Source organism: Eulemur rufifrons, chromosome 7 (assembly GCF_041146395.1).
Source record: "Eulemur rufifrons isolate Redbay chromosome 7, OSU_ERuf_1, whole genome shotgun sequence".
In the NCBI taxonomy this organism is placed as follows: Eukaryota; Metazoa; Chordata; class Mammalia; order Primates; family Lemuridae; genus Eulemur; species Eulemur rufifrons.
In genome coordinates, this window is record NC_090989.1 from 241,482,537 (window position 1) to 241,508,251 (window position 25,715).

General features: G+C 36.8%; 1 protein-coding gene across 1 annotated transcript; it reads right to left on the bottom strand.

The window, feature by feature from the left end:
- Positions 1–954: 954 nt before the first annotated feature.
- On the bottom strand, positions 955–24,283 carry HACD4 (3-hydroxyacyl-CoA dehydratase 4). The gene is made up of 7 exons (XM_069474247.1): positions 24,246–24,283; positions 22,366–22,469; positions 19,625–19,752; positions 10,998–11,110; positions 6,807–6,913; positions 1,874–1,999; positions 955–1,037 (listed from the first exon to the last, which is right to left on the bottom strand). Exons 1-7 carry the CDS (start codon positions 24,281–24,283, stop codon positions 955–957), a joined length of 699 nt encoding a protein of 232 aa, XP_069330348.1.
- Between the last annotated feature and the right edge of the window lie 1,432 nt (positions 24,284–25,715).

Genomic DNA, 25,715 nt, shown 5'->3' on the forward strand with positions numbered 1-25,715 from the left:
AGACCATTGCGGCTGTTGGGATGGAATGGATGTATTTTTCATGTGAAAAGGACATGAATTTTTCGAGGCTATATGTAGAATGTTATGGATTGAATCTTTGTGTGCCCCCCAAATTCATATGTTAAGCCCTAACCCTCAATGTTATGGTATTTGGAGGTGGAGCCTTTGGGAGGTAATTAGGTCATGAGGGTGGAAACCTCTTGAATGGAATTAGTGCCATCATAAGAAGAGACAGAGTTGCCCTCTCACGTGAGGATACAGCAAGAAGGCATCTATCTGCAAACCAGGAAAACTGCCCTCGCCAGGAACTGCATCAGCTGGCACCCTGAGCTTGGATTTCCCAGCCTCCAGAACTGTAAGAAATCAGTTTCTGTTGTTCAAACCATCCGGTTTATGGTGTTTTGTTATAGCAGCCTGAGCTAAGACATGGGGCTTGGAAAAATGTTTAATTTTCTCAATGTGTCTAATGTTTAGGGTGGGTATTAAATTGTTAGCTCTAGGGACAATGACATATGTCTATAAAATGTTATTGTTCTAGACAAACTTCAGAACATATTTTTACATCACCCACCTCCTACATATCTGCTACTATTTGGCTACACGTAATTTAGGTTGCCAAATTTAGTTTTCTCAATTTAATTGAACCTGCTCCAGTTAATCTCCTATTTCTTCATTAACCTCACAGGAAAATAATCAGACTTCCTACAATATAAGTGCAACTTGTGTAAAATCCACAGCTTTGCCGAAGCAGAAAGGGTAAGAAGAGTGTATGCCTTAAAAACAATAATGTGCGGAAAACAGCCCATTGAGTTTTGGGGATGTGTGCAATTATTTCATGTCATGGATTTTTGTCACATACTAGGTTTGTTTCCACCAGAATACTTCTTGTGCTGTATTTACTGGAGCTCAGTCCACAAGCCTGTCTTTTCTCATGTTATATTGGAATGCTGGACTTCACATTTTCTTCTTTTTCATGGGAAAGATTCTGAGGACGTCTCTTCTTTCTGAGTAAAGGTGACTGTACGTAAAATACATACCTAACATGGAGAAGGAAGTGGCAAAAGGAAGTAAGGTTGGTTAACCATTTCTCTAGAACGATGATTTTAAAATACAGTCAGAGTGCTGCCTGGGTTTTAGGGACGAGACATTTGCAAAAGAGACTCAGAGAAGAAACACTTTAAAGAAATATCCAGATTTTATGTAGAAAGGGAAGTAAATCAAACTCCTCTATCCTATTTTTTTAATGTAAGGAATTTTCTTCCTTCTTTAGGATAGCTCTCTCTGCCCCCTGTAAAGTTTCACTTTCTGAAGTTTGGCTTTTCTTTACATGTGTTGTTCTTATGTCTGATATCTGTTACCCTCTAGAGATAAACATTATCTTGGAGATTTGTGCAGGTTAGAGCTGCGGAAATTAAAATTTAATAATGGAAGTTTTTTTCCTCCAATTTCCTAGAAAACAATTGACCAAATTTTTTCAACTATAAGTTTCTGTTCCATAAATTTTTCTTGAATCTTTAATACCTATCCCCATTTGCCTTCCAGGAAGTGCTAGCATATAAAGCCAAATAGGAAACAAAATAGATATAAATAGAAAAATCAGAAATAGCCAATCCTTCTTTATTCCCTACATAATGCAGTTATATTTTCTGCTAGTAAAACTGTTCATTCATACAGCAAAACAGTGACATATTTGATCTCATGATGCCCGGCACAAAAGCATTATAACTTCCAGGTGCTTTACTAACAAGATCTAGTTCATCACCTCAGGCTTCCTCTTTGGTCTCTCCCATGTTTACCAACCTAACTATTAAGGTAGATGGCAGCACAAACAAAAAAGCATAGGAAAAAATGCAGAGACAAAAATGCCACTTACCTATAAAGAGCATCATGAGATATATTTTCAGCACGTATGGGAAATAGATGGATACGTCAAAGGGCAGCTTGGTGGAGTAAGTGCCAAATGATTCAAAATAAGGCAGTGACTGATAGATGGCGAATGCTGTTTAAAAAAAAAAAAAAAGCATCATAAAGGTTTCCCTCATGTTGTTACAGGATGTGTATATATGTCTGCATAGTTGAAGGATATTTTGAATTCGATGACCTGTTTTATGACTGCTGCTGAATCTTTTAGCTAAAGCTACAGTTTGGTATAGAAATCTGCTAAATGATTAAGTTGGCAAGGCTGTGAACAGCAATGTGACTTGCTGAATTTTTGCCCTTTGTGTACTTTATCATGCCTATATAAAGAGTTTACAGTGTTTCTAAAAATGGTATCACAATATACTTCTGTCCCCCTAGCCACAAATAGGGGTAATAGACCAGTGAACTTGGAAAATGCTGCATATATTTTCCTCTTGGAGTTTCACAACACATTAGCATCATAGAGATTCTGAGAAGTTCTGCAAGAAAGAAACTGGTTTCCCCCAATATTTCCTCAATCTAACTGGCCTTGGAATATCTTCTTCTTCCTCCCCAAGCCCCAGTAGAACTTAAAATTCTGAGCCTAAATTATTTTGAGGGAAGAAGCTGGTGTCGGATAAATAGAGATGGAGGTTCTATGAAATTTTACCCCATATACAAATATTTTGTAACGTTTCATGGAATAAAATGATAAAGTACTACGGCTATGTAGGATGTTCTCATTTGGGTAAGCTGGATGAAGGGTATATGGGAATGATGCACTGATTTTGCAATGTTTTGTGAGTCTAAAGTTATTTCAAAATAGTGTTTAAAAAGAGAAAGATGGGTGAGTAGAGACACTGGTTGCTGGAACATTTCAGAAAGAAGGAAAAGTTTTAGATAAAAAAAAAAAAAAAAAAAAAACACATAGATAAGGTGTAATTCCGAGGGAAAAGTGCCAGAACCTACTGGAGATTCCACAGGAAGAAGTTGAAAAGCTTCTGTTCATGTCTTTTGTGCACTTTTTAATGGGGTTGTCTTTTTCTTATTTGTTGGAGTTTTTGTGTATTCTGGATATTAGCCCTTTATCGAATATATAGTTGCAAATATTTTTTCCCATTCTGTAGGTTTTCTCTTTGCTCTGTTGCTTATTTCCTTTGCTGTGCAGAAGTCTTTTAATTTAATCAAGACCTATTTATTTTTGTTTTTGTTGTAATTGCCTTTGGGGTCTTAGTCATAAATTCTTTACCTAGGTCAATGTCAAAAAGAGTTTTTCTTATATTTTCTTCTAGAATTTTTATGGTTTCATGCCTTAAAGTCTTTTGTCCATCGTGAAATAGTTTTTGTAAATGGTAAGAGATAGATGTCTTGTTTAGTTTTTCTGCATGTGGCTATCCAGTTTTCCCAGCATCACTTAATGAACAGAGCTTCTTTTCCCCAGTGTATGTTGTTCTCTGCTTTGTTGAAGAAAAGTTGATTGTAGGTAGATGACTTTACATTTGGGTTTTCTGTTCTATTCCATGGGTCTTTGTCTCTATTTCTATACCAATACCTTGCTGTTTAGTTGCTATGGCCTTCTGGTATAGTTTGAAGTCTGGTAATGTGATGCCCCCAGATTTGTTCTTTTTGCTTAAGATGGCTATGGCTATTCAGGTTCTTTTTTGGTTCTAAACAAAGCATAGAATTATTTTTTCTAGATCTATGAGCTGTGATGTTGGTATTTTGATGGGGATTGCGTTGAATTTGTAAATCACTTTGGGCAGATGGACATTTGAACAATGTTGATGTTACCAAGCCATGAGCATGGTATATTTTTCCATTTGTTTGTATCATCTGCAATTTCTTTCCATCAGTGTTTTGTAGTTCTCCTTGTAGAGAGAACTGTGTTCTCGCCTACTTGGTTAAGTATATTCCTAAGTATTTTATTTTATGGTAGCTATTGTGAATGGTATTGAATCTTTGATTTGACTCTCTGCTTGATTGTTATTGATATAGAGAAATGCTAATGATTTGTGTACATTGATTTTGTAACCTGAGACTTTGCTGAATTTATTTATCAGTTCCAGGAGTCTCTTGATGTAGAGTCTTTGGGATTTTTCTAGATACAAGATCATATCATCAGCAAAAAGCAGTAATTCGACCTCTTCTTTCCCAGATAGCCTTTATGTCTTTCAGGAAGATACCTGCACTTGAATGTTTATTGCAGGACAGTTCACAATTGCAAAGATTTGGAATCAACTTAAGTGCCCATCAGTTTTAACAAAATGTGGCTTATGTATACCATGGAGTACTACTCAGCCATAAAAATGAATGAAATAATGTCTTTTGCTGCAACATGGAAAAACAAACACCACCTGTACTTTCTAATAATTTGGTAGTAATCATTGGGCACATATAGGCACAGAGTGATGTAAAAGGTCACTGGAAATAAAGAAGAGGAGCAGGAGCAGAATAGAGAGGTGAAAAAGCTACCTAACAGGTACAATGAACACTATTCGGGTGATAGACACACTAGTAGTCCTGACTTAAGCATTATAAAAGCTATCCATGTAACAAAAACATTTGTACCTTCTTAATCTTTTGAAATAAAAAAAAAAAAATCTGAAACAATTATGAGAATATGCTAAGATTTGATGAAGCTGGTGGTAGATACATGGAACTTAGTATATTCTTTTCATATTTCTATATACTCAATTAGTAGAAACATTTTTTCAAAGACAAAAAGAGAAAGATGGAAGAAAAGCCAGGAGTCCGCAGCTGTGAGAGCCAGGCAGAGCAGGGGTATGGGCAGCCTCAGTGAGGGATCTGCAGTTGACACAAAACACCCTCTGAGATTAACATGAGCTGCCCCCAAGTTTATAGCATTTAATCAGTGTAATTAGTTGATTTGGTTATTTACGTGAACTCTGTTTTTGTCTTACATTTATCAGATAGGAAATCTTAGTTATCAAAATGAAATAAAAGTTATAGTATTAACTTCATAAAAGTTATTAGAGTTATGAAAAGTAGGTTTTTTTAACTTCATATTTTTATATTTTGAGACATCTAAAATAGATAGAAACATATAAAGATAAACTTATAGTCTCCCATATTCCACCACCCAGAATTAATCATTACTGACATCTTATCATATATGCTTCTAGACTTTTTCTGTATATACCATACATTATAATTGCAAGAATAAAAAAATGTGAGTTGTATGACAACCATAAAGAATATGGCTTTCTTAAAAACGACTAAGGCTTAGAGTTATGTAATAACAAGAATGGGAAAATTTCCTATTTACTCATCCCTTATTTTTAGGAAGGGATTAGCCATATTTCTACCTTATTCCTTTAGATATCCTTTTAATTTTTTAAATTTTTTATTAATATAATTAATTGACAAATTATAATTGTATGCATTTATGGGGTACAATGTGATGTTTTAGTCCATGCCTATAATGTGGAATGATTAAGTCAAGCTAACATACCCATCACCTCACTCATCAGTTTTTATGGTAAGACAGTTGAAAGTTACTCTTAGCTATTTTGAAATATACATTAACCACAGTCACCCTGCTGTGCAATAGATCTCAAAAACTTATTTCTCCTAACTATGTACTCTTTCACCAACATCTCCCCATTTCCTTTAGATAGTCTTTAAAGTTCTTTCATTTGATAATAACAAAGGACTGCATTCAATAAATGTTTCAATGAGGGAAGGATTTCATTCTTAAGGAATGGGAAATCAATTTTTTTTTTTATGGTTTTCAAGAAGATTATTCTCTAGACTCTCTTGGCATGGTCTATTTCAAAATTTAATAATTGTTTTGAAAAGAATTTAAAAATTCTATCTACTATGATGTGCTATAACTTAAGCTCCTTTGCTCTGGTTATCAGTAGATAGAAAACATGTGGCTTTATTTTACAAACTGGCTTTATTACACTTTATGCTTATTGCCAATGTCACCATCATTTTATGTTAAATCTATTTCCTTATGTTTTCCCTTAGTTACCTTAACATGCTTTCTTAATTATTTTATGCCTTCAGTTTTTGAAAACTTTAATCATGTACTTCAGAAAACTCCATACCGGTCTGCCAAATCCATTGCAGAAGGAAGCATACATTCCCCAAATATCCTCAAGCTCTTTGCAAGTTGATGATTTTAACTCTTTGGTTTTAAATTTTAGGTTTATATTTAGGCTATATAATTAGCCTACTTTATATTGTTTTTGATAATTCATCCAGTGTTTGTTGAGCATGTGTACTGGTGCATAGGAGAAAGCAAGGGAACAAAGCAGCAGACACAAACATCCCCGAATCCCTGTGGAGCTGAAAGTCTAGTCATGAAAATGGACATTAGTCAAAGAATCATACAAGTGTCTAATCAGAACTGAGATAGGCTCTATAAAAGGGAGATTCATGATGCTGTATTAGGAGGAATTAACTTAGTTAAGGAAGTCAGGGAATGCTTCCCTCAGAAACCAATGATTACTAGTTAAACAAGGTAGAGTTTAACTAGTCACCAAGACAGGGCAGGACACACAGAAGATAAGGTAAGTGGGAAGGATAAGTCTAGGGAACTGAATTTCTATGCATTAAAAGTAAAAAAAAAAAATCATAATCTCTAAATGTGAAACCCCTTTTTGGTGAGTAAACAGACTCAGAGGTTAAATGAGTTACCCAAAACTCATCCCGTGAGTTAATGAAGGACTCAAATGTCCTCATTTCTCATCCAGTGTTTTGTCTACTGTGCAGAGCTGCTTCCCCCTCCAACTTTGGTTCTTTGCATCAAGAGAAATATGCCAGGAAAGATACACTGATTGAGCTAAGCACTAGCAAAAATAGTAATTTAATCATCAAAACATTAGTTAACCATTAGAACTAGATGGCTTTTGTCAGTAAGCAATACAGCAAGTTCTTACCTTCAGCAAGAACACACAGAGGATAAATCAGCATCCATAGTGTTTGACTGAGCCACGTCAAGACAGCATAGGATATTCCTATGACTGACAGCATGCTGTAAGTGTACCTGAAAGGAGACCAGAAGTTCTTAAACATCATTTGCTGCTGATGTCTGGGAAATAGGAGAAGAAACATAATATAGAGATAAAATTGCAAAGTGTGCAAATTACATACTTTATTTCCTGTGATTTCAACAAGAGGTAAAAAATGGGGGGAAAGGGACCATGTCAGTCTAGCTTGTCTCATGGGTACATCATGGATAATTATAGAGCTGAACAGAGCAAGGATGTAACTCTTACCCACCCCCAAGAAATTATAGTTACAATTTCCTTGATTGGTGACTTGGATTTCATTAAAAAGCCAAGCCCATTTTATGCAGCAAGACAGCTAGGTTTTTACAGACAGACATACTTGTAAATATCTCAGCAATGAATTTACAAATAAAAATGTAACTTCCAAATCTTTATGTGGCATTCTTCTGCTTCTGTAGTTGTGCCATCTTACATGATCAATTAAAGAAATGGCCTTGGGAGGAGCTTGTTTGGGCTACAGTAGGTAGCTTTAAACCTACCATTGTGATGTAAAAAGCAGTCTACATCTTTTTTTATTCCTTTGAATAGGCCAGTGGTTCTTAGGCTTGAGCATATATCAGAATCTCCCATATGACTCATTAAAGCACACATTGCTGGGCCCTACCCCGAGTCTCAGGTAGAGCCTGAGAATTTGTATTGCTAACAAGCTCCGGGTGATGCCAATGCCACTGGTCGCTGGCCACACTCTGAGAGCCACTGGTCTAGGCAATACATACATATTGCAAAACAAAACCACCTAAAAAGTCTTGAAAACATGAAGGGAGAAAAGCAAATCTTTCTCTCATTCTAGGACCTGAATTCTACTCCTCAGAGACAATGACCAATGCTACTTTATTAAGTATTCTTTTCAGAAATGTTTTTGCATGTATGCATATCTATGTGTATATTTACTATATATAATTATACCAACTGTGCAGGCCCTCACTAAACTTTGATCAAACTTTTTGATCTTTACCAATCTAAGTGAAAAACAGTATCACATTATCTTTTTCTTTCTCTTAATAAGAGTGGGTAAACATCTTTTCATTTTTAAAAGTCACTTTTGATGAAGTCCAACTTATTTTTTCTTTTGTTGCTTGTGTTTTTGATGTCATGCCTAAGAATCCATGGTTAAATCCAAAGTCATCAAAAATTTACCCCTATATTTTCTTCTATGAGTTTTACTACAGTTTTAGCTCTTATGTGTAAGTTAAGGATCCACCTTCATTCTTTTGCATGTGGATATCTAGTTGTCCCAGCTTCATTTGACAAGGCTGTTCTTTCCCCCATTGAATGGTCTTGGCATTCTTGTTGAAAATTAACTGACCAAAAATATGAGAGTTTGTCTCTGGACCATCAATTCTATTCCATGCTTTACCCTTATGCAAATACCACATTCTTGATTATTATTGCTTTATAGTAAGTTTTGAAATTGGGAAGAATGAGTATTTCAACTATGTTCCTCTTTTCAACATTGTTTTTGTTGTTCTGGGTTCCTGAGTTTCCTTATGAGTTTTAGGATCAGCTTCTCAATTTCCGCAAAAAAGTCAGCTGGGATTCTGACAGGGAGTACGTGGAACCTACAGATCAATTTGGGGAGTATAGCCATCTTAACAATATTAAGTCTTCCACCCCTGTGGGATGTCTTTCCATTCGTTTAGATCTTTCATTTTTTTCAACAATGTTTTGTAGTTTTCAGTGTACAAGTTGCATTTTTTTAATTAAATTTATTCCTAAGTACTTTATTCTTTTTGATGCTATTCTAAACAGAATTGTTTTCTTAATTTCATTTTAGGATAGTTCATTTCAAATGTATAGAGATATAATTGATTTTTATATATTGATCTCATATTCTACAACCTTGCTAAACTTTTTGTAGTTCTGTTATTTTTAAAGTAGATTCCTTGATTTTTTTATGTATAAGATCATGTCATCTGCCAAAAAAGATAGGTTTACTTCTTTCCAATCTGGATAGCTTTTATATATTTTTGTTCATTTTTTTTTTTTTATTTTGCCTACTTGCCATGCATAGAATGTCCAGTACAATAGAAATGGCAAGAGTGGACATCCTTGTCTTGTTACTGATCTTAGGAGGAAAGCATCAGTCTTTCATCATTAGATGTCATGTTAGTTATGGATTTTTCATAGATACCTTTATCGGCTTGAGAAAGTCCCCTGTTATTCTATTTGAAAAACGTCATTTTAGGGTAGGTTGGGAAGATAATTCTAACTCCTCCCCCTCCATTTTACAGAGGGGAAAAAAAAGTTTCAAAAAGTTTAGGTGTCCAGGAATTTAACTCCTAGGCATAAGGGAAATGAAAACATATGCATACAAAAGCTTGTACATGGATGTTCATAGCAGTATTCCTCATGGCTAAAAAGTGGAAATAACTCAAATGTGCATCAACTGATGAATGGATAAACAAAAAATACATCAACACAACAGAATAGTACTCAGCCATAAAAAGCAATGGAGTACTGATATATGCTACAACATAGAAGAACCTTAAAAACATGATGCTAAGTAAAAGCAGCCTGCCACAGAAGGCCACATATTGATGATTCCATTTATATGAAATTTCCAGAATAGGCAAATCCACAGAGACAGTATATGGGTGGTTCCCAGGGCCTGGGGGAAGGAGGGAATGGGAATTGACTGCTAATGAGAATGGGTTTCCTTTGGGGGGTGATGAAAATGTTCTTAGATTAGATAGTGATGTTGGTTTCACATTTCTTTGAATTTACTAAAACACAAAATTTTTTTATACTTTAAAAGGGTGAATTTTATGGCATATAAGTCATATCTCAATAAAGCTGTTATTAAAATAAAAAAGGTTAAGTGATTTGCCTAAGATCATTTAGCAAGTAAGTAGTGGTGGTGGGTTCATCCAGGGAGATCATTTACTTCTGTGTCCAAAAGTCTTCCCATGACAGCATGTTACCACTTTCAGTGCAAAAGTTGGTTTGTTCTCTAATTGGTTTATGGAGCTTATCTGAGACTAAATCAATACTCAAAGAACCAGACATACTTAAGAACAGTATATTGGAACACTACAGTCTCAAATAAGACACCAATGTCCCATGAATTTTATAGTCAGAGGCTACAGAAGTCCATGAAGTTTGACCCAAGTCTATAAAACTATCAGTTAAAAAATGAGAAATTTCTAATTTTTATATACAAAGAATTATAGTCATTTTAATTCAAAATGTTTTGTTTAATTAAAATTTTGTTTAATTAAAACAAAATATTTCATTCTAATTCATCTAGGACTCAACCTATTAGACATATTTTAATCCAGATAAGCTATCAACAATAAAGAATTTACATAACCCGAGCTAAACACTAGGGCTCTTTTGTTACCTGGTCACATCCAGATCTTTCAAGTGGGAGGCCCATTGTCATTTATGAAAGCTAACCTACCAGGTAGGACACCTCTCCAAAGTGAGGCATAAGGGCTCACTGAACAAAGAGGACTGTTTCACATCCCTACTGGTAGAGATAAGACCAGGCACATCTCATTGCGAAGTTTTAGAATCAGAAGCATGCTGAAGACTATCCAGAGCAAGGGTTCCCTTCCACGAAAGGACTTCAGTCATTTGAACCTACTATTAGAATTCTAATGCTACTAATAGTATACAAATAAATAAAGTGCATTTTTTTCCATAGAGATGATCCTATATTTAAAATATTCTTGAATTCACAGAAACCAACTTTGTAAATTCTGACAATGATATAAGTCCTGCTTTGCTTATTAAAGTAACATGTACTAGAGCAATCATAAGGAATGCCTTTCATTAGCAAACAGCTGTAAGAGTTATTCCAAGTTGGTGCTATGCCAAGCATTGTCTGGAAAACTGAATGCATTGATTTGCTCTTGTAATACCATGGTAGGTTTTCATTATCTTTGATATATGCCCATTAAGGAAAGCACTAAAAATACATTTCCATATCAAGATAAAATAATTTGAAAAGGGATATGTTTTCCTCTCATTCAGAATAACCAATGTAAGCAGATATTACTGGTTTCAATGTAGAAAGAAAATTTGGCCTTGTTTTAAGAGATTATTTTTCCTTCTTACCTAACCATATCCAATAGATTCCAAAAGATGAATAAAACACACACCACATATTTCTCTTGGACTTCCTCTTGACTGGTGATTACCACAAAAAGGATGATTATTCTCTCTGTGAGCTAACAAAGAAACAGCAAAGTCAAAAATTAGGATCATCTGTTAGGCCATGTAGATAATTTTCTAATTTTAAAAACCACATCGTTTAAAAGTATGGAAATGTGTATACTAAACTGTTAACAATGACTATCTCTGAGGTAGGAGGGTAATGGGTGAATTTCATTTCCTTTTGTTTTTCTGTACTTTCCAAATTACAATATTATATAATGAATGAAAAGATTATATATATATATATATATCTGATCTAAGTCAGGATATTTCCCTTTTTCTTGCCATATGCACACATTTCTATTCACTTTGGCAAGCCCTTATTGAGTTTCCACTGTGTGTTGGATGCTATAATGAAAACATGGTCCTTGCTGCAGAGAGGGTAGCAGGGATGGGAGAACATGCAGCAATAGCCAGTGCAGTATGTGCTGGGAACACAAGTGAGGGAGATACTTTCTGCCTGGGAAAAGAATGCAGGGAGATTTATGAAGACAGGCAACATGTCAGTTGGATCTTGAAAAATGAACAGGAGTTTGTCAGGTAGACTGGATATGAGAAAGGGCATCCTGGCAAAGGGAGCAGCCTGAACAGAGGTAGAGGTGTGAGAATGTAGGGTGCCTTGCAGAGTAATAGGAACCACCAGGGGAATAGAGTGGAGAGTGCTTAGAAGAGAATAATAGGAGATGAAATTGAAAACATGTTTGGGGCTGGGTTGGGAAGGGTTTTGAATGACAGGCTGAGAAATTTCAATTTCATTCAATAGAGAAACCATTTGGGGGGGGGTAATAGGGGAGTAATATAATCCTAACCCTCATAAGCTAGTGGAAAAGGAAAAGAATTCAACATATTCTTGGAATATCTCTTCCTAATCCGTAAGCATTTACAATCATTGAAAATTCACCTATTTTTGGCTTAGCTCCAATTACTAGCCTCAAAAAAAATACATTCCTTTTTCTCAACCTAAAGTACCTTCTCATATTAGTGTATCTTGTATGTTCTGCATTTTTTAATAGAACATTTTACTTTGTTCTCAATGGTCAAAAGAAAATATACTTGGGATTGAAGGAGCATTAAAGGGGGGATTGCTTTGTATTTTTCAATAACTGCCTTTATTTTTAAAGCAGATCAAGGAGAAAAGACTGGGATAGCCTATGACTTAGAATCATAGGCTATTAGTCCTGAAAAATCACCTCGGGCAGAGAAATCCAAGATTTGCCAACAGTTGGCCACATGATCAGAAATCCACATGTATAAGCTATATCAGTGTGTTTATGACTACAGTGGTGAGTCAAGAGGTTCCTTGCTTGGCTAAGGGGAATTAGATATGATTCAAACCTTAGTCAATCTATGGAAGCTATCTACATAGCTGTTTTTGTTAGTCTTTATAATATAATGCCCTAGATTCTTGATTTAATTTAATTATATTTACATAATGAATTCCACTGAACTGCAGTTTTAATTACTGAATGATCCAACCTTGTTGTAATGACACCTAGCAGCCTTCAAATACAAGATCTTAGCAAAAAACAAGTACTTAGGCACTACCTAATCTTATATTTGAGCAGTGCCTGGTAATTAAGAAAACATTCTAGTTTTTGCTAAAAATCTCAAGAGATACATGCACATGAATGCATGCATACAACACAGATATTTACTTACATGGCTGACTACTTAAAACAGACACTTCTTGGTAAAATGATTTCTAGGGTCCCCTCTAGATAAAACATTCTGATATTAACCAAACCTTACCTACCTTTTTAAAAATAAGGAATTTGGAAACCAGAGAAGTTAAGTGACTCGTACAAACTAATGGCAGACCTGGAAACATATACCTTAAGTCTCCTAGTTTCCAGAGTTGTAAACTATCCATGATGTCAGGCTGCCCCTTAACTGATGAGGAACAGAAGAGAAAATCTAAAAGGCAAAGAAAGACTGGAGCTCTATGATGAAACTCACCCTGCTGAAAATCATCACTTAAGGATGTGTGGCACGTTAGTGATGGAATCCCAGCTGTATAGAAACTAGCAACTAACATGCCCTCAAAAACCAAACCACAACACATATACACATACATGTGAAGACTCCCCTATATACAATGTCGATCTAATTAGTTAACAAATCATCTGATGGTTATTTAACTAACTTGACTATTCAATGGCAATACAATGGGAGAATTTAGGTGGAAATGTTCTTAAGTTGATAAAAGCCAATATTTATTGGTTACTTTATGCCAGGTTCCAAACATAAACCATCTCATTTAATCTCCATAATGACCATAAGAATTAGGTGCTGTTATTGTTACCTGCCTTTTATAAAAGACATGCATTTTACTAAGTGAAAATAACATACTTACAGGTCTGGAATCAAAATCTAGACAAACTGATTCCAAATCCCTAAAACACTAAGACTTTTTCACCTGTGTTACTCTCTGGGTTACTCCAGAGCCTAATATCCAAGTTGTAGTCTGTTCTTTTAAAAAGCTTCTCCTTAAAAATTAAGCCTTAAAACAAGAGCCTCCTTGATTTTCTAAATCAGCACCAAAACAATTTGAGGAAAATACTTTTTAAAATTATCAATTTTCTTTAATATGATCATTTGACCGGTTATTTAAAGCTTTACACTTGGAAGAACTTAGCAATTTGTCATTTTTAACAAATCCTATGAAAATATGACTAATTATTAGTAAATGTCCTTGTAATGTTTAGTGTAACTAAAACAGGTAGAATAAAAGGTATAGTAAAAATCCTACATAATTTAGACTAAATTAAATGTGGTGATAATGTGGTCTACTCAAAAGTATGATAACTACAAAATAAAAATACTTTGTATTTTTATGTTCTATTTGGGAATTCTAAACTCCAGGTTAAACAATGATTGAAACTAAGTTGTTACTTTATAAATATAAATTTAGAAGCTATGGAAGGGATAAAATGATATTTCAACTGTAGGGACAATTTCTAGAATCTTAAAATTAGTTTTAACCTCAAAGACTACTATTTTACTAAAATCATAAACTAAATTATTTCAATCTTGTGAACTTTGAGAACTTCAGAAAAATATCTTTATATATTCAAAAACTGCCAGTTACTAATACTTTCTTCTACAAGACAAAAGCACTTAAATAATTCTATTTTTTTGTTTATTCATCATTCAGTAGATACATATTGAGTATACTGTTCTGGGTCCCAGGGAATATATTAATAGCTGTGAACAAGAACAAGTCACTGCCTTCCTGGTGTTTACATTAAAAATAGACAGTAAACAAATGTAGCCTAATAGCTGAGAACTCAGGAACCACATAGCTTAAATTTTTGCTATAACATTCAAAACCTATGTAACCTTTGCACAATCTACTTAAGTAATTATACTGGTGATAATAACTAATATCTATTACCACATAGTAATTATTATATACAGGACAAGGTTGTTGTGAAGACTAAATAAGTTAATACATATAAAAAACTTAGAAAACTGGGACATAGAAAGCCCTAAATAAATGTAAGCTATTATTAATAAATATATAATTTAATGTAGTGATAAGTATATTTACAGGAAAACATTTTTCTACATAGATAATAAAGACTATCAGTGAACAAAGACAATCTCAGCATCCGCAAAATTACACTATAAGTATAGCTTTGTGCTTATCACACTGAAGAACTACATGGATCAAATGCAAAAAACAGAAGAAAAATCTACAGAGTGAATTGAGTATGTAATTCATTCCCAGGAGGCTTCAAAATTTGGAGAATATTACAGCTCAACACTATCTTGGGAGTTTTACCTCTAACAATGTAAGCCTATTCCCAAGTCACAAATGGATAGAAAAATCTGTGATATTATGGAAAGTCAGAAGATTCTTTATTCTAGCAATGCAAACAAGCACTTCACAGCTCAAAAAAATAAATAGGGTAAAACCTGTTTTCTTAAAAGAGTTTAAGATTCTCTCCTTTGGGAATTCTTTCATATTTGTTCTCTTGAGAGTCTTTGTGAAATCTTTGGAATGATTTTTGACAAGCACATCTCTGCTTACCCTTATCAGAAATAGGAGGTGTTACTGGTAAACACAAATGATTTATGTGATTTGGGCTCATACGTGGAATTTTTGTAGGCAAAATAATTTAGGGAGTAATAATTCTTAGTGTTTCCATTTATAAATTTTAAAAATTGGGTAAAATATGTGTAAAATTAACACACATACAGTGGTTTTTATTATGATGCAGTGGAAAGGATGTGAAATTGAACCATTTTAACACATTAACTGCCATGTGAGTTGTATTTAACTCATGCTAGGTTTGAGCCCAGGGCCTCATGAAGCGTATGTATTAATAACTCACGGCTCTTCACCTTGGGAGCTGGGAGAACTATTTTTCAAGTTGCATATAACTCACGCACAGAAAACAATAAAAAATAAATTTTTCATAAAGTTAGAAAGGATCATTTTGTTTTCGAAGTTTTTATTCTATTTTCATAATAAAACACTGTGGCCCCAAGGAAAAAAAAATTTTTTTTCTAGTGTGACAGTCAATGTGTTAATTCAGTTATAAATGAAATCTTTGCATTTAAAGCATTTCTCAAAAGGTGATGAACTGTATTAAGGGTTTCCTACAAGGAATAGGTATCAGTCTAATGTTATGATACAAAAGGTTAGTTTTGGGCTATTTTCCCCTCTCCTTGAGATGAAACATCCTAAAGCTAAATCAATAAAAATCTCTTTCTCAGGATTCTGCACAAGCAAAGTCTAAACAAAGCTTTTCAAAATCAGTATTTCAGGGCTGGTAGTATTCTGTTCAGTAAAAGTCAAGTTATGATTAAATCAACTGAAATCAACTAATCTCCCCATTCAACATTTTTTTTTTTTTTTGAGCTAATAAAATAAGCAAGGTCCTTTGGGAGGACGGATTTGGAGAGGAGAGATGGTTAATTTTTAATGTTATCATTTCTTATATGTTTCTGGACCTTTTTTACTTTCTCAATTAAAAATTAAAAATATCAAAAGTTTACTATATTTCCTTATATAGATTTAACTGGCATGTAATTACTTATAAAAATGGAAGTTTATAAATAGTTATCATTTTGCCCTTTTTCCCTAAGTGTATAAAAAATAAAATATATATCTGTCTGTTAAGTTATTGTCTTTTAAGTCAATGAGTTTTCTTCCTTTTTTCCTTTAGCAATTTTGTGTAATTTGAGATATTCATAATGGCTTTTCCCTAGGTGTCAAAATAGAGATGTGCGTGAGAAACATTTAAAAATGCACAGGAAACAAAAGAACAAAAAACAGAAATGCAGTGTAGGAAAAAAAATCTACCCACACCACTATTATTATGTAATACTAATTGATCAAGTAGCTAATCAGTTTCTACTGTTAGTTAGAATTATTTATCTAGATATTTTGGAAGACCAGTTCCCAAAAAGAGATTTCAGTGGTGGCTTAGCAATCTCTTGAAGGTGGTATCAAAATCACACCACAATTGTGTGGATGTGTTGTGTTTTTGTTTTTTGGGGGTTTTTTTTTTGGCCTACTTAAAAGCAGCTGGACACCATACATTTTTCAAGATACTGTATACAGCACACTCTGATTACTGTGGAAGTAACTCAGCCACTCGCTTAACTACAGTTTCTTCATTTAAAAATGGGGAAACAGGAAAACCAACAATGATTACACAACCTGAGAGTTTTCTTTCTTTAAAGCAGAAGCCTCAGAGTCATCTCATAATGAGGGAATTCTACTTGTCTGCAGAACTTTAGTGAAGGAAGGGGGGAAGAAAATGAAACTTTGGACACAATGGCTTGTTTTTGAAGCTTTCTCCAACACCATTTCCATTCTGAGAACTATGGAAAAGATGATAAATGAATAAAAGAAATAAAGGATAGACAGAATCTCAAATGAAAGAATTAAAAACAGGAAACAAAACAACCACAACAAAAATTGGTAATAATCAGCCCAGGATGGCAATGGTAATTGTCTTCCCAAATGTGGGGATCCTGACATTTTATCTAGCCAATGACTAAAGACTTAAAAATCAGGCCGGGCGGGGTGGCTCACGCCTGTAATCCTAGCACTCTGGGAGGCTGAGGCAGGTGGATCGCCCGAGGTCAGGAGTTTGAGACCAGCCTGAGCAAGAGCAAGACCCTGTCTCTACTAAAAAATCAAAAAATTATCTGGCCAACTAAAAATATATAAAAAAAAAATTAGCCGGACATGGTGGCACATGCCTGTAGTCCCAGATACTCAGGAGGCTGAGGCAGGAGGATCACTTGAGCCCAGGAGTTTGAGGTTGCTATGAGCTAGGTTGACACCATGGCACTCACTCTAGCCCAGGCAACAGAGTGAGACTCTGTCTCAAAAAAAAAACACTTAAAAATCATTTAAGCAACAGTAGAGTTTGCAAACTCACCTTTGAATAAAAAGTATTAATGTATACTTGCCAATATTTTTTAAATTACCAAATAAGGTCTGATTGATTACAGTGATCACATTTCTATAAGCCACAGAATTTTAATTAGCAGTATTAAAATCACACATATATTCTAGAATTTCTGGAATTCCAAGAAACTATATTTCTGTTTTATTGTAATTTATATTAAGCCAGTCTAGATAATTTTGTAAAGCATACATTTTGTGCACATTTTCTAGGTATATTCAAGGTGCTCAGTTTTCCTTCTTACAAAGTTGGCTATTTTCACTGGGTACATTCCTTACATTGACAATAACTCAAATAACACACTACTCTTAATTTTGAACCTGTTTTACCAGGAAACTTGTATTAGCCAATTTAGCCAAAAAAAAGTGAAAGTCCTTTTAAAAAAGTATACCAAAAGAAAACGTGACTTAGTTTTTTAGATGAATTTGAGCATATTCCAAGCAAAATAATTCCACATGATAGAATACAACTTTCATTTAATCTGGGTTTATTCTGTTCTCCAAGATTAGTATTATGGGATGCTGGTAATATATATGCATCTGGTTGTTTCAAAGTACAACACACCTGTTCAGTAAGTCATAAACACCAATAAAATCTTGCTCCCAAATAATACACTTCTTTTGGGACAGATATCTACTCCTTGTTATTTTGTAAGGAAGTATGTTTAAGGAAATCCTATCTAGGTCTTAGCTTAGTTAACTACTATGTTATTAGTTCACACACCATTGCCCTGATTTTTATTTTATGTTTGCTATTTCAACTAATGGATACTATTTCTCTACTTTTATTAAGTAAAATAAAAAATATCCCATAAACTTGCAATGCTGTGTTCCTAATAGGCTGTTTAGGATTATACTGGTATTTACATCTTTTAAATTTTGATGATATTTTAAACAAATTGTAATGTAGGGATCTATGCTACTACTTCAATCAAATAAAATTTAAGGTATACTTTTACATTCTAAGCACTTTTGTAGGTACTGGCAATATAATAAGATTCTAGCATATTTTAATTATTTTTACAATGTGAATTTTTCTATCTATTTTTCAAATTTATTTTGGGGAAACCTAAAATTATACTTATGTAGATATCTATTTCTGTAGATTGTAAACACACATTCATATTGTCACCCAACCCTCATCTCCCTTTTCCTATGAAAAATATTTTATTTTATTTTTTGCCTTAATCCAGCAATGACTTTCCACATAGAGTGTCTACCAGTAAATTTCTCATCTTCCTTCAACCTGCCTTAAAAGGAACACAGTCATCCATGGCTAGAGGCATGGTAGAGGGAACAAACAACAGCTAAGGTAATAGTGATAGCTACCAGGTATTTTATTCTTAACTAAGTGACAGGAACTTATCCTAACCATTTTCTCAGTTACTGCATAAGATACATGTTATTTTTCACATCATGTCAGAAAATGAGGTTCAGAATTAATCAAATGGCTTGTTAAAATTCATACAACTGGTAAGAGCTAGAACTGGGATTTGAATCTAGGTCTGTGTGATCCTTGAGTCTATACTTAATGTCATACTAGATAAACACAAATGATTTCCCCTTTCCATTTGTATTTAGTAAAAGTGGTGAAATAAGCAAGAAATGGCTTAGGAGTATTCTATTCCCTGGATAGAGATGAAGAGAAATTTTGGGGTTTTGTTTTTTAATAATCTGCTCTGTGCCAGGTATTGTGTGTGGTGTCCTGCCCTCTCAACAGCCCAGTGGTCGTGGGTGGTCTGATCCCACAGTGGTAAGTAGAACAGCCAGGCATCAAACCCAAGTCTGAATGGCTCCAATCCGACATCTTTCCATTGTCTTATACTACCCCAGGCAGTGACCTAGTGATGGCAGGAAGTGACTGTGAAATCTCTTCCCAGGAAAGGATCAATGTAGTGCTGCAAGACCCACAAGCATCACTGCCCTAAATGTTTCCAACCAGCTATTCTAACTGTGTGTTTTAGAATACAGTTATCCTTCCACGGAATTACTTCTCCTTATCAGTGACTTAAGGGTTGACTCTTTAACTGCCATAAAGTCAAGAGAGGCTATAAATAGAATATTAAACAGATTCTATAATGATAATGTGATTAAAACCTACCTGCAGAAACCTTGGGAGAAGATGATTTGATTCAATGCCGACATATATGTGCAGCAACTCCAAGAGAGAAATGGATTGACAAAGTCGCATCACAAGTCCAATAGCGTAAAAAGTGTCAACCATTGAATCTGTGTCCAGTGGGTTAAAAACACAAATATAGTAAGTAAAAGCTAGATCACAACCCAAATCTATGCCACACTTTGAAATAAAATGGAGATTATTCACTTCCTTTTTTAGTCACTTCCTTGTATTTATGTGGAAAATTCTTTAATAGTATTGCTACTAAATTATTAAGAATACAATGCAACCAAAGAAAGCGCTTCATATTATGGTACACTGTAACTGCTTCTCTTCTAAAAAGAGGTAAAAACTTGAGAAGGACCTTATAGGAGATCATAAAGCAATTCCCATATTGAAGTAACTAACCATACAGAATCTAGACCACTCAAGGGTAAATAGATGTGAGCTGCTTAAAGAAGCTGCAGTGCTCACAGCTTTTCTACCAACAAGAAAATGACAAAGAAAAAAAAAATACGACTTTAGAGAAGCCTTATACAAATGTCATTAATGATGCTGTGATATCAAATAACATGTCCATCCAACATTTGGTTTCTGTACATACTTAGTGCTTTTCAGGATTTTATTAGTTTTAAACACTGGCACTTGAGCCTTTGACCCAGACTTTTGGAATCTGCACAGCAGAGGGCCCAAATGAAATTTTATACTTAGAGGGAGCTGAAATGGAAGGGAAACAAGTATTCCCCTACCTGGGATAAAATTGCTGCTTTACGTTTTAAAATGAAATCCTGCCATGTTTAGAAACTTCTAGGGAAGATTTTGCTGTCTTTACTGCCCAGCGATCATGCCCATGGTAACAACTAACTGACCACTGACTAAGGGTTTCTCTTCTCAGCAGCTGCATGAGGTGGACACTATCATCATTATCCCCATTTCAGAGATGATTCCTGAAACACAGATAGTCCATGCTCTTATCCATTGCCCTGCACTTGCTATAACACAGCATCATCAGTTACACAGCTCTGTGAAGCAAGAAGGTAGCAGGTGTTACACAGTCAGAGTTTTAGACTGTTCTTGCCCTTACTTAATTTATACATTGATTCAAGAATTTTACGGATCCCCCACACTTAGGAGTTTTCAGTCTGCTTTCCATATGAACCAGTTGTGTTTCTTTAATAAGTATCTTCTCTAACGGCAGGGTAATAATTAAAAAATAAATACACTGCTAAGACAACTTAGATCACTGGGAAGACAACATAGCATAACAGAGTTCATGGCTTGTGGTTCATGTTGCGAGTGACCAGTAATATGCCCATACAAGGTCAGCCAACTTCCAAAGACTAAAAGTGATGGCTTTTTTCTAAAAATATACAGGATGTTTTCTCATCACCTGTGTTTTCCTCTGCTTGAAGATTCTCAATGCTTACAGTTGAAATTCAAGTCTTAGGTTGTATTTTTGGATGTTTTTAACAAAGGCAAGACTTTATTTGTAGATTTTCAGTAGGAAAAAGCAACATAAGATAGCTCACGGGGCCAGGTGCAGTGGCTCACGCCTGTAATCCTAGCACTCTGGGAGGCCGAGGCAAGGGGATCGCTTGCACTCAGGAGTTCGAGACCAGCCTGCGCAAGAGCAAGACCCCATCTCTACTAAAAATAGAAAGAAATTATCTAGCCAACCAAAAATATATATAGAAAAAATTAGCCGGGCATGGTGGCACATGCCTGTAGTCCCAGCTACTCAGGAGGCTGAGGCAGTAGGATCGCTTAAGCCCAGGAGTTTGAGGTTGCTGTGAGCTAGGCTGACGCCACGGCACTCACTCTAGCCCAGGCAGAGCGAGACTCTGTCTCAAAAAAAAAAAAAAAAAAAAAAGATAGCTTACGGTGCCTCGGAAGTAGATTAATTTCCTTATGATACAGAAGTCTGAAATGATGAGCACAGCATGACTTTTCCCAGATGTATTATCCATATTTGTTTTTAGCTGAAGCCAGCAGTTGCTCAAATTGTCAAGTCACCCAACAGTTGTAAACTGTGATGACACTTACCCACGTGGGGATGGAACGTGAAAAGAATGTTATTTTGACAGTCATTTAATGATTCATTATTTAAAATTTGAAATGCTACTTTAAAAGAGTATCTTTACTTTTTAGGAAACTGGAGGAAATTTATAACTTAAGCCATTAATGCCAACTCCCATATAAGTGATTAGTCATCTCTATGAAGTATGTCATTTACACATTACTTTTTAAGGGGATCAAAGAGAGGCTTGGGGAATATAAAGTTTGTGTTTTCCTTACTAATACTCTCCAGTCACCCTAAACCTGAAGAATAAAAAAAAAAAAAACACTGGAAGAATTTGATTAATTTCTGATTTCTCTGCACAAAATGTTATACTAGGATTTACATATTTCCTTAAAAAAGAAATCTGCTCAGGTTTGGTGAAAACTAAAAGTAACCATGAAATGGCACCACCCCAATACCATGTCTACGTTTTCAGGGCAAACTGCCTCCTCAGGGAGAAGCCAAGTCACTTTTCCCTTACCTCATTCCTCCTCCTTTTCCAAAAAGGTTTTGGTTTTCACAATAAGATGTATGGTTACTGACAAAATATGGGTTTTAGAGAAGTGAAGGATGTTAGGGGAGATTTGTAGAAGTTTAAAATTAATATAAGGAGCACTAGGTGAAAATAAGGATTAAAAGTTATCAAAAATTGTTTGAGTTTTACCTTGTCCAAATGAGAAAAATCTGACTGTCATATTTGTAAATATCCATGAGTGGCCACAAAATTGGATTAAGTAATAGATGAAAAGATAGGCATTCTTCCTGTACCTGTAAATATAGAAATATGCCATTAAACACATCTTTTATAATCATCATTTTGTCATTGTACACTTCTCCTTTAATGGACTGGCCAACTTGAGCAAGCAAAAGAAAACTGTTCCACATGATGGTCTTTTATTTGGTTACCCCCAAATACGCATCAGGTTTATGAAGGGACCCAAAGCACACACTTTCTGTTAAAGTGAGTACAGATGCTCCTCCACTTACCATTTGGGTTATTGTCCTGATAAACCCAGCATTAAGCTGAAAATGTTCTAAGTCGAAAATGCACTTAATACACCTAACCTACAGAATATCTCAGGTTAGCCTCACCCACCTTAACTGTGCTCAGAGCACTTGCATTGGCCTGCAGTTGGGCAGAATCACCTGAAAACACAGGACCCCGTGGGGTACCAGTTCTTCACCTGCATGGTTACGTGGCTGACTGGGAGCTGCTGCCCACTGCCACGCATCAGGAGAGTATCTTACCCACACATCGCTAGCCCAGGGAAAGATTAAAATTAAATATGTGGAGTATGATTTCTAATGAATGCATATAGCTTTCACCATCATAAAGTCAAAAAATTGTAAGCTGAACCATCATAAGCCTGAACTTGCTTAAAACCAAATACAGTTCTCTTTCAATATCCATTTCATCTTTGATAAAGTTCTAACCTTGCTGTTCACCAAGGGATAAAGCAATCACTCCTTTATCATTCAAAGATGGCTTTGAATATTTTTGAAAAAAAAAAAAACATGGGTGCAGAGGGGTCCATGTGTGGCAATATGTGTCCCAGTGGCTCAGCCTGCTGAGTGCAGAACTTGAGGGAGAACTGGTTTAGCTCTGAGGGGGAGCGAAGGTGGGGGCAATCCCCAGTGGTGGGTAATTCAGTAATTGGGCACACCTGACTTTTGAGTACATTATGTGATTGGGGTCAGTATCTTGCCACTGCCTTCTATTATACTTTGCAAGGGCAGATAGTTTCCTTCATCAGACACACATAGAAAGCAGTTTAGTTGCTCAGGCCAGAAAAGGGAAGTCAAGCCGAGTTTAAAAATGTGTTGTGGGTTGCTGGGGAGATGTCTAAGAGAAGATTGACAGATATATGGTTTGAGGGAGTTAGGAAAAGCACTGTTTGAAGTGTTCCCTGGGGGTTCAGAAGGGTGGAGGCAGTGGCCTGCCAGTGCAGACAAGGTTCTCTCCCAGTTGGAGACGTCCAACCTCTAAGAGACAAGGCTAATAAGCCGGGAAGCAGAAACCGTGTAGCTGGGTAATTTTATTTGCGCACCCCCGCCCCTGTATGACAAGTCCTAAAGGGGTTGAGCAGAAGAGAGCCTCCTTCACCCTGCATCAGAATCACCCGGCTTGCCCGCTGAACACACATCTCCAGGGCCTACCCCTGTAGCACTGAATCAGTTCCCCTGGAGTCTACACGTGTGGTAGGTGTGTCCACAGCTGGTAGATCTAAAAATCACCCGTAACACTGCGTCCGAGAAAGTCAAAGGAAGCGCTCCGGTGGGGGAGGGGGAGGAAGGACTGGCAGAGGGCCCACGAAGGGAAGGGGTGGCCATGCAGCCTGTCCTTCCCCTTTCCTCATCTGTAAAACGGGGAAAATAACAGAGCCTTCCTCCTAGGGTGCTCGAGAGAATTAAGTTAGCAGAGACCCGTCCAGAGCTCCAAGGAGTGCCAGCGCAGGGCTGGGGCTCGCCGCGCCGGCCGGAGCCCGCCCGCTGCTGGGGGAGCCAGCGCCCCGCCGCCCGTCCCCGCGCGCCCGAGCGCCCTACCTGGGCTGCAGCCAGGCGGGCAGCGCCACGCGCCCCATGGGCCGCCGCCGCCGGGGCTTCCAGCGCGGTTCGGAGCGGCTCGGGCGGAGAGGCGGGAGGGGCTGCCCGGCCGCGCGGAAGGGCGGGGCCTCACTCCGCGCAGCAGTTACCAAGAGGAAAAGCCCGAGGTCGTACGATGGGCAGGAGGAGATAACAGAAGTTCCTGGAGTCCCTGCAGCGCTGCGCAGCGCCGCACCGCCAATGGCCCGCCGGCACGGCCGCCCGCGTTCCCGGCGAGTTTACCAAGCTCTGGTTACAAGTTCCTAATCTTTGGATTGAGACCCTGTTGCAAGCCCCGTGGAAATCAACGCATCTAGGCGATTTCGGAGGCCTTAAGAAATCGCTCAAGCCCATCCCAAAGCCTCCTGGGATGCGTGGACGCCAGGTGGGCGCCCCTCATAACCCACCCCTGTGAGAGAGGTTCTGTGCTCATACCTTCCCAACACATTTCTAGCTAAGGGGCCTGACTCCTCCTGGATCAGCCATCCCTGCCCTCTAATCTCTGGGTCCTCACTGATGCTTGCAATTGCTCTTATTCTTGTTAAGTTAATCACCGTAGCCTACGCCCAGCACTCTTAAAACCTTTTTCTGCTCTCAGGCCTATGGCATCCTGTCTCCACACTCGGGTGACCCGCCTACTTTGCTGATAGGATCCAGACCATCTTCAGGCTACTAGGCCCTGCAAGGGAAACATCCCCAAACAAACAAAAACAGAAACAGCCAAGAAGGCACTTGGAAGCAAGTGGGACGAAAACACCCAGTTATTGGAGTTACAAGTCAGTGCACCATTTTACCAAAAGGGGAGTTAAGGCTTCAGAAAAATGTTAAGCCACTTGCCACCGGCCACACAACTGATAAATGGCAATATTAGAACGTCAAGGTCAGCCTTTAGGCCATAGCTTCCTTCTTCAAAGTGCATTCACTATGCCCAGGTCTCACCTCTCCATCTCTCTGCACCTTCTCCCAAGCCCCACCTTCAGCCTGAGTGTAGCCCCTCCCCCGTGCTCACCAGTCCTCAAACTTGCTGCATCGGTTAACGGTTGCCCCTTTTTGCATCTTCATTCTCTCCTTTCCACTGTCTTTCACCACAGTTTAGGAACATAGTCAAATCTCTCTTACCGTAGTATTAAACATTAGATTCCTTCTGCTTCTCTCTTAATGTAAATTTCTTGTAACTCCCTGCCCATTTTTCTTCTCAAGTACACTTCTTTCAATTCTTACCATGTTCCTGGTTCCATAACATCTTACAGTTTGACTTCCCAACGCTCTCCTGAAACTGCTCTCTGGGAGTGTGTTAACTTTTCCCTCAAGTCCCCCCTGCCCCCATCACTCTGCTGGGCTACACCCCCCACCCCCACCCCATCCTTGCTTTTAGGGAGCATTTTAAGGCAAACTGGTGGCTAACTCATTTTCAATGCCATCTCTGCTCAG

What these genes read in the sequence shown, in the direction of transcription:
- HACD4 (XM_069474247.1), bottom strand. Translation starts at nt 24,283, where the DNA reads ATGGGGCGCGTGGCGCTGCCCGCCTGGCTGCAGCCCAG. An exon ending in CCCGCCTGGCTGCAGCCCAG is followed by an intron (nt 22,470 to 24,245) that starts GTAGGGCGCTCG and finishes CTATATTTACAG; the next exon opens with GTACAGGAAGAATGCCTATC. An exon ending in ATTTTTCTCATTTGGACAAG is followed by an intron (nt 19,753 to 22,365) that starts GTAAAACTCAAA and finishes CACTGGACACAG; the next exon opens with ATTCAATGGTTGACACTTTT.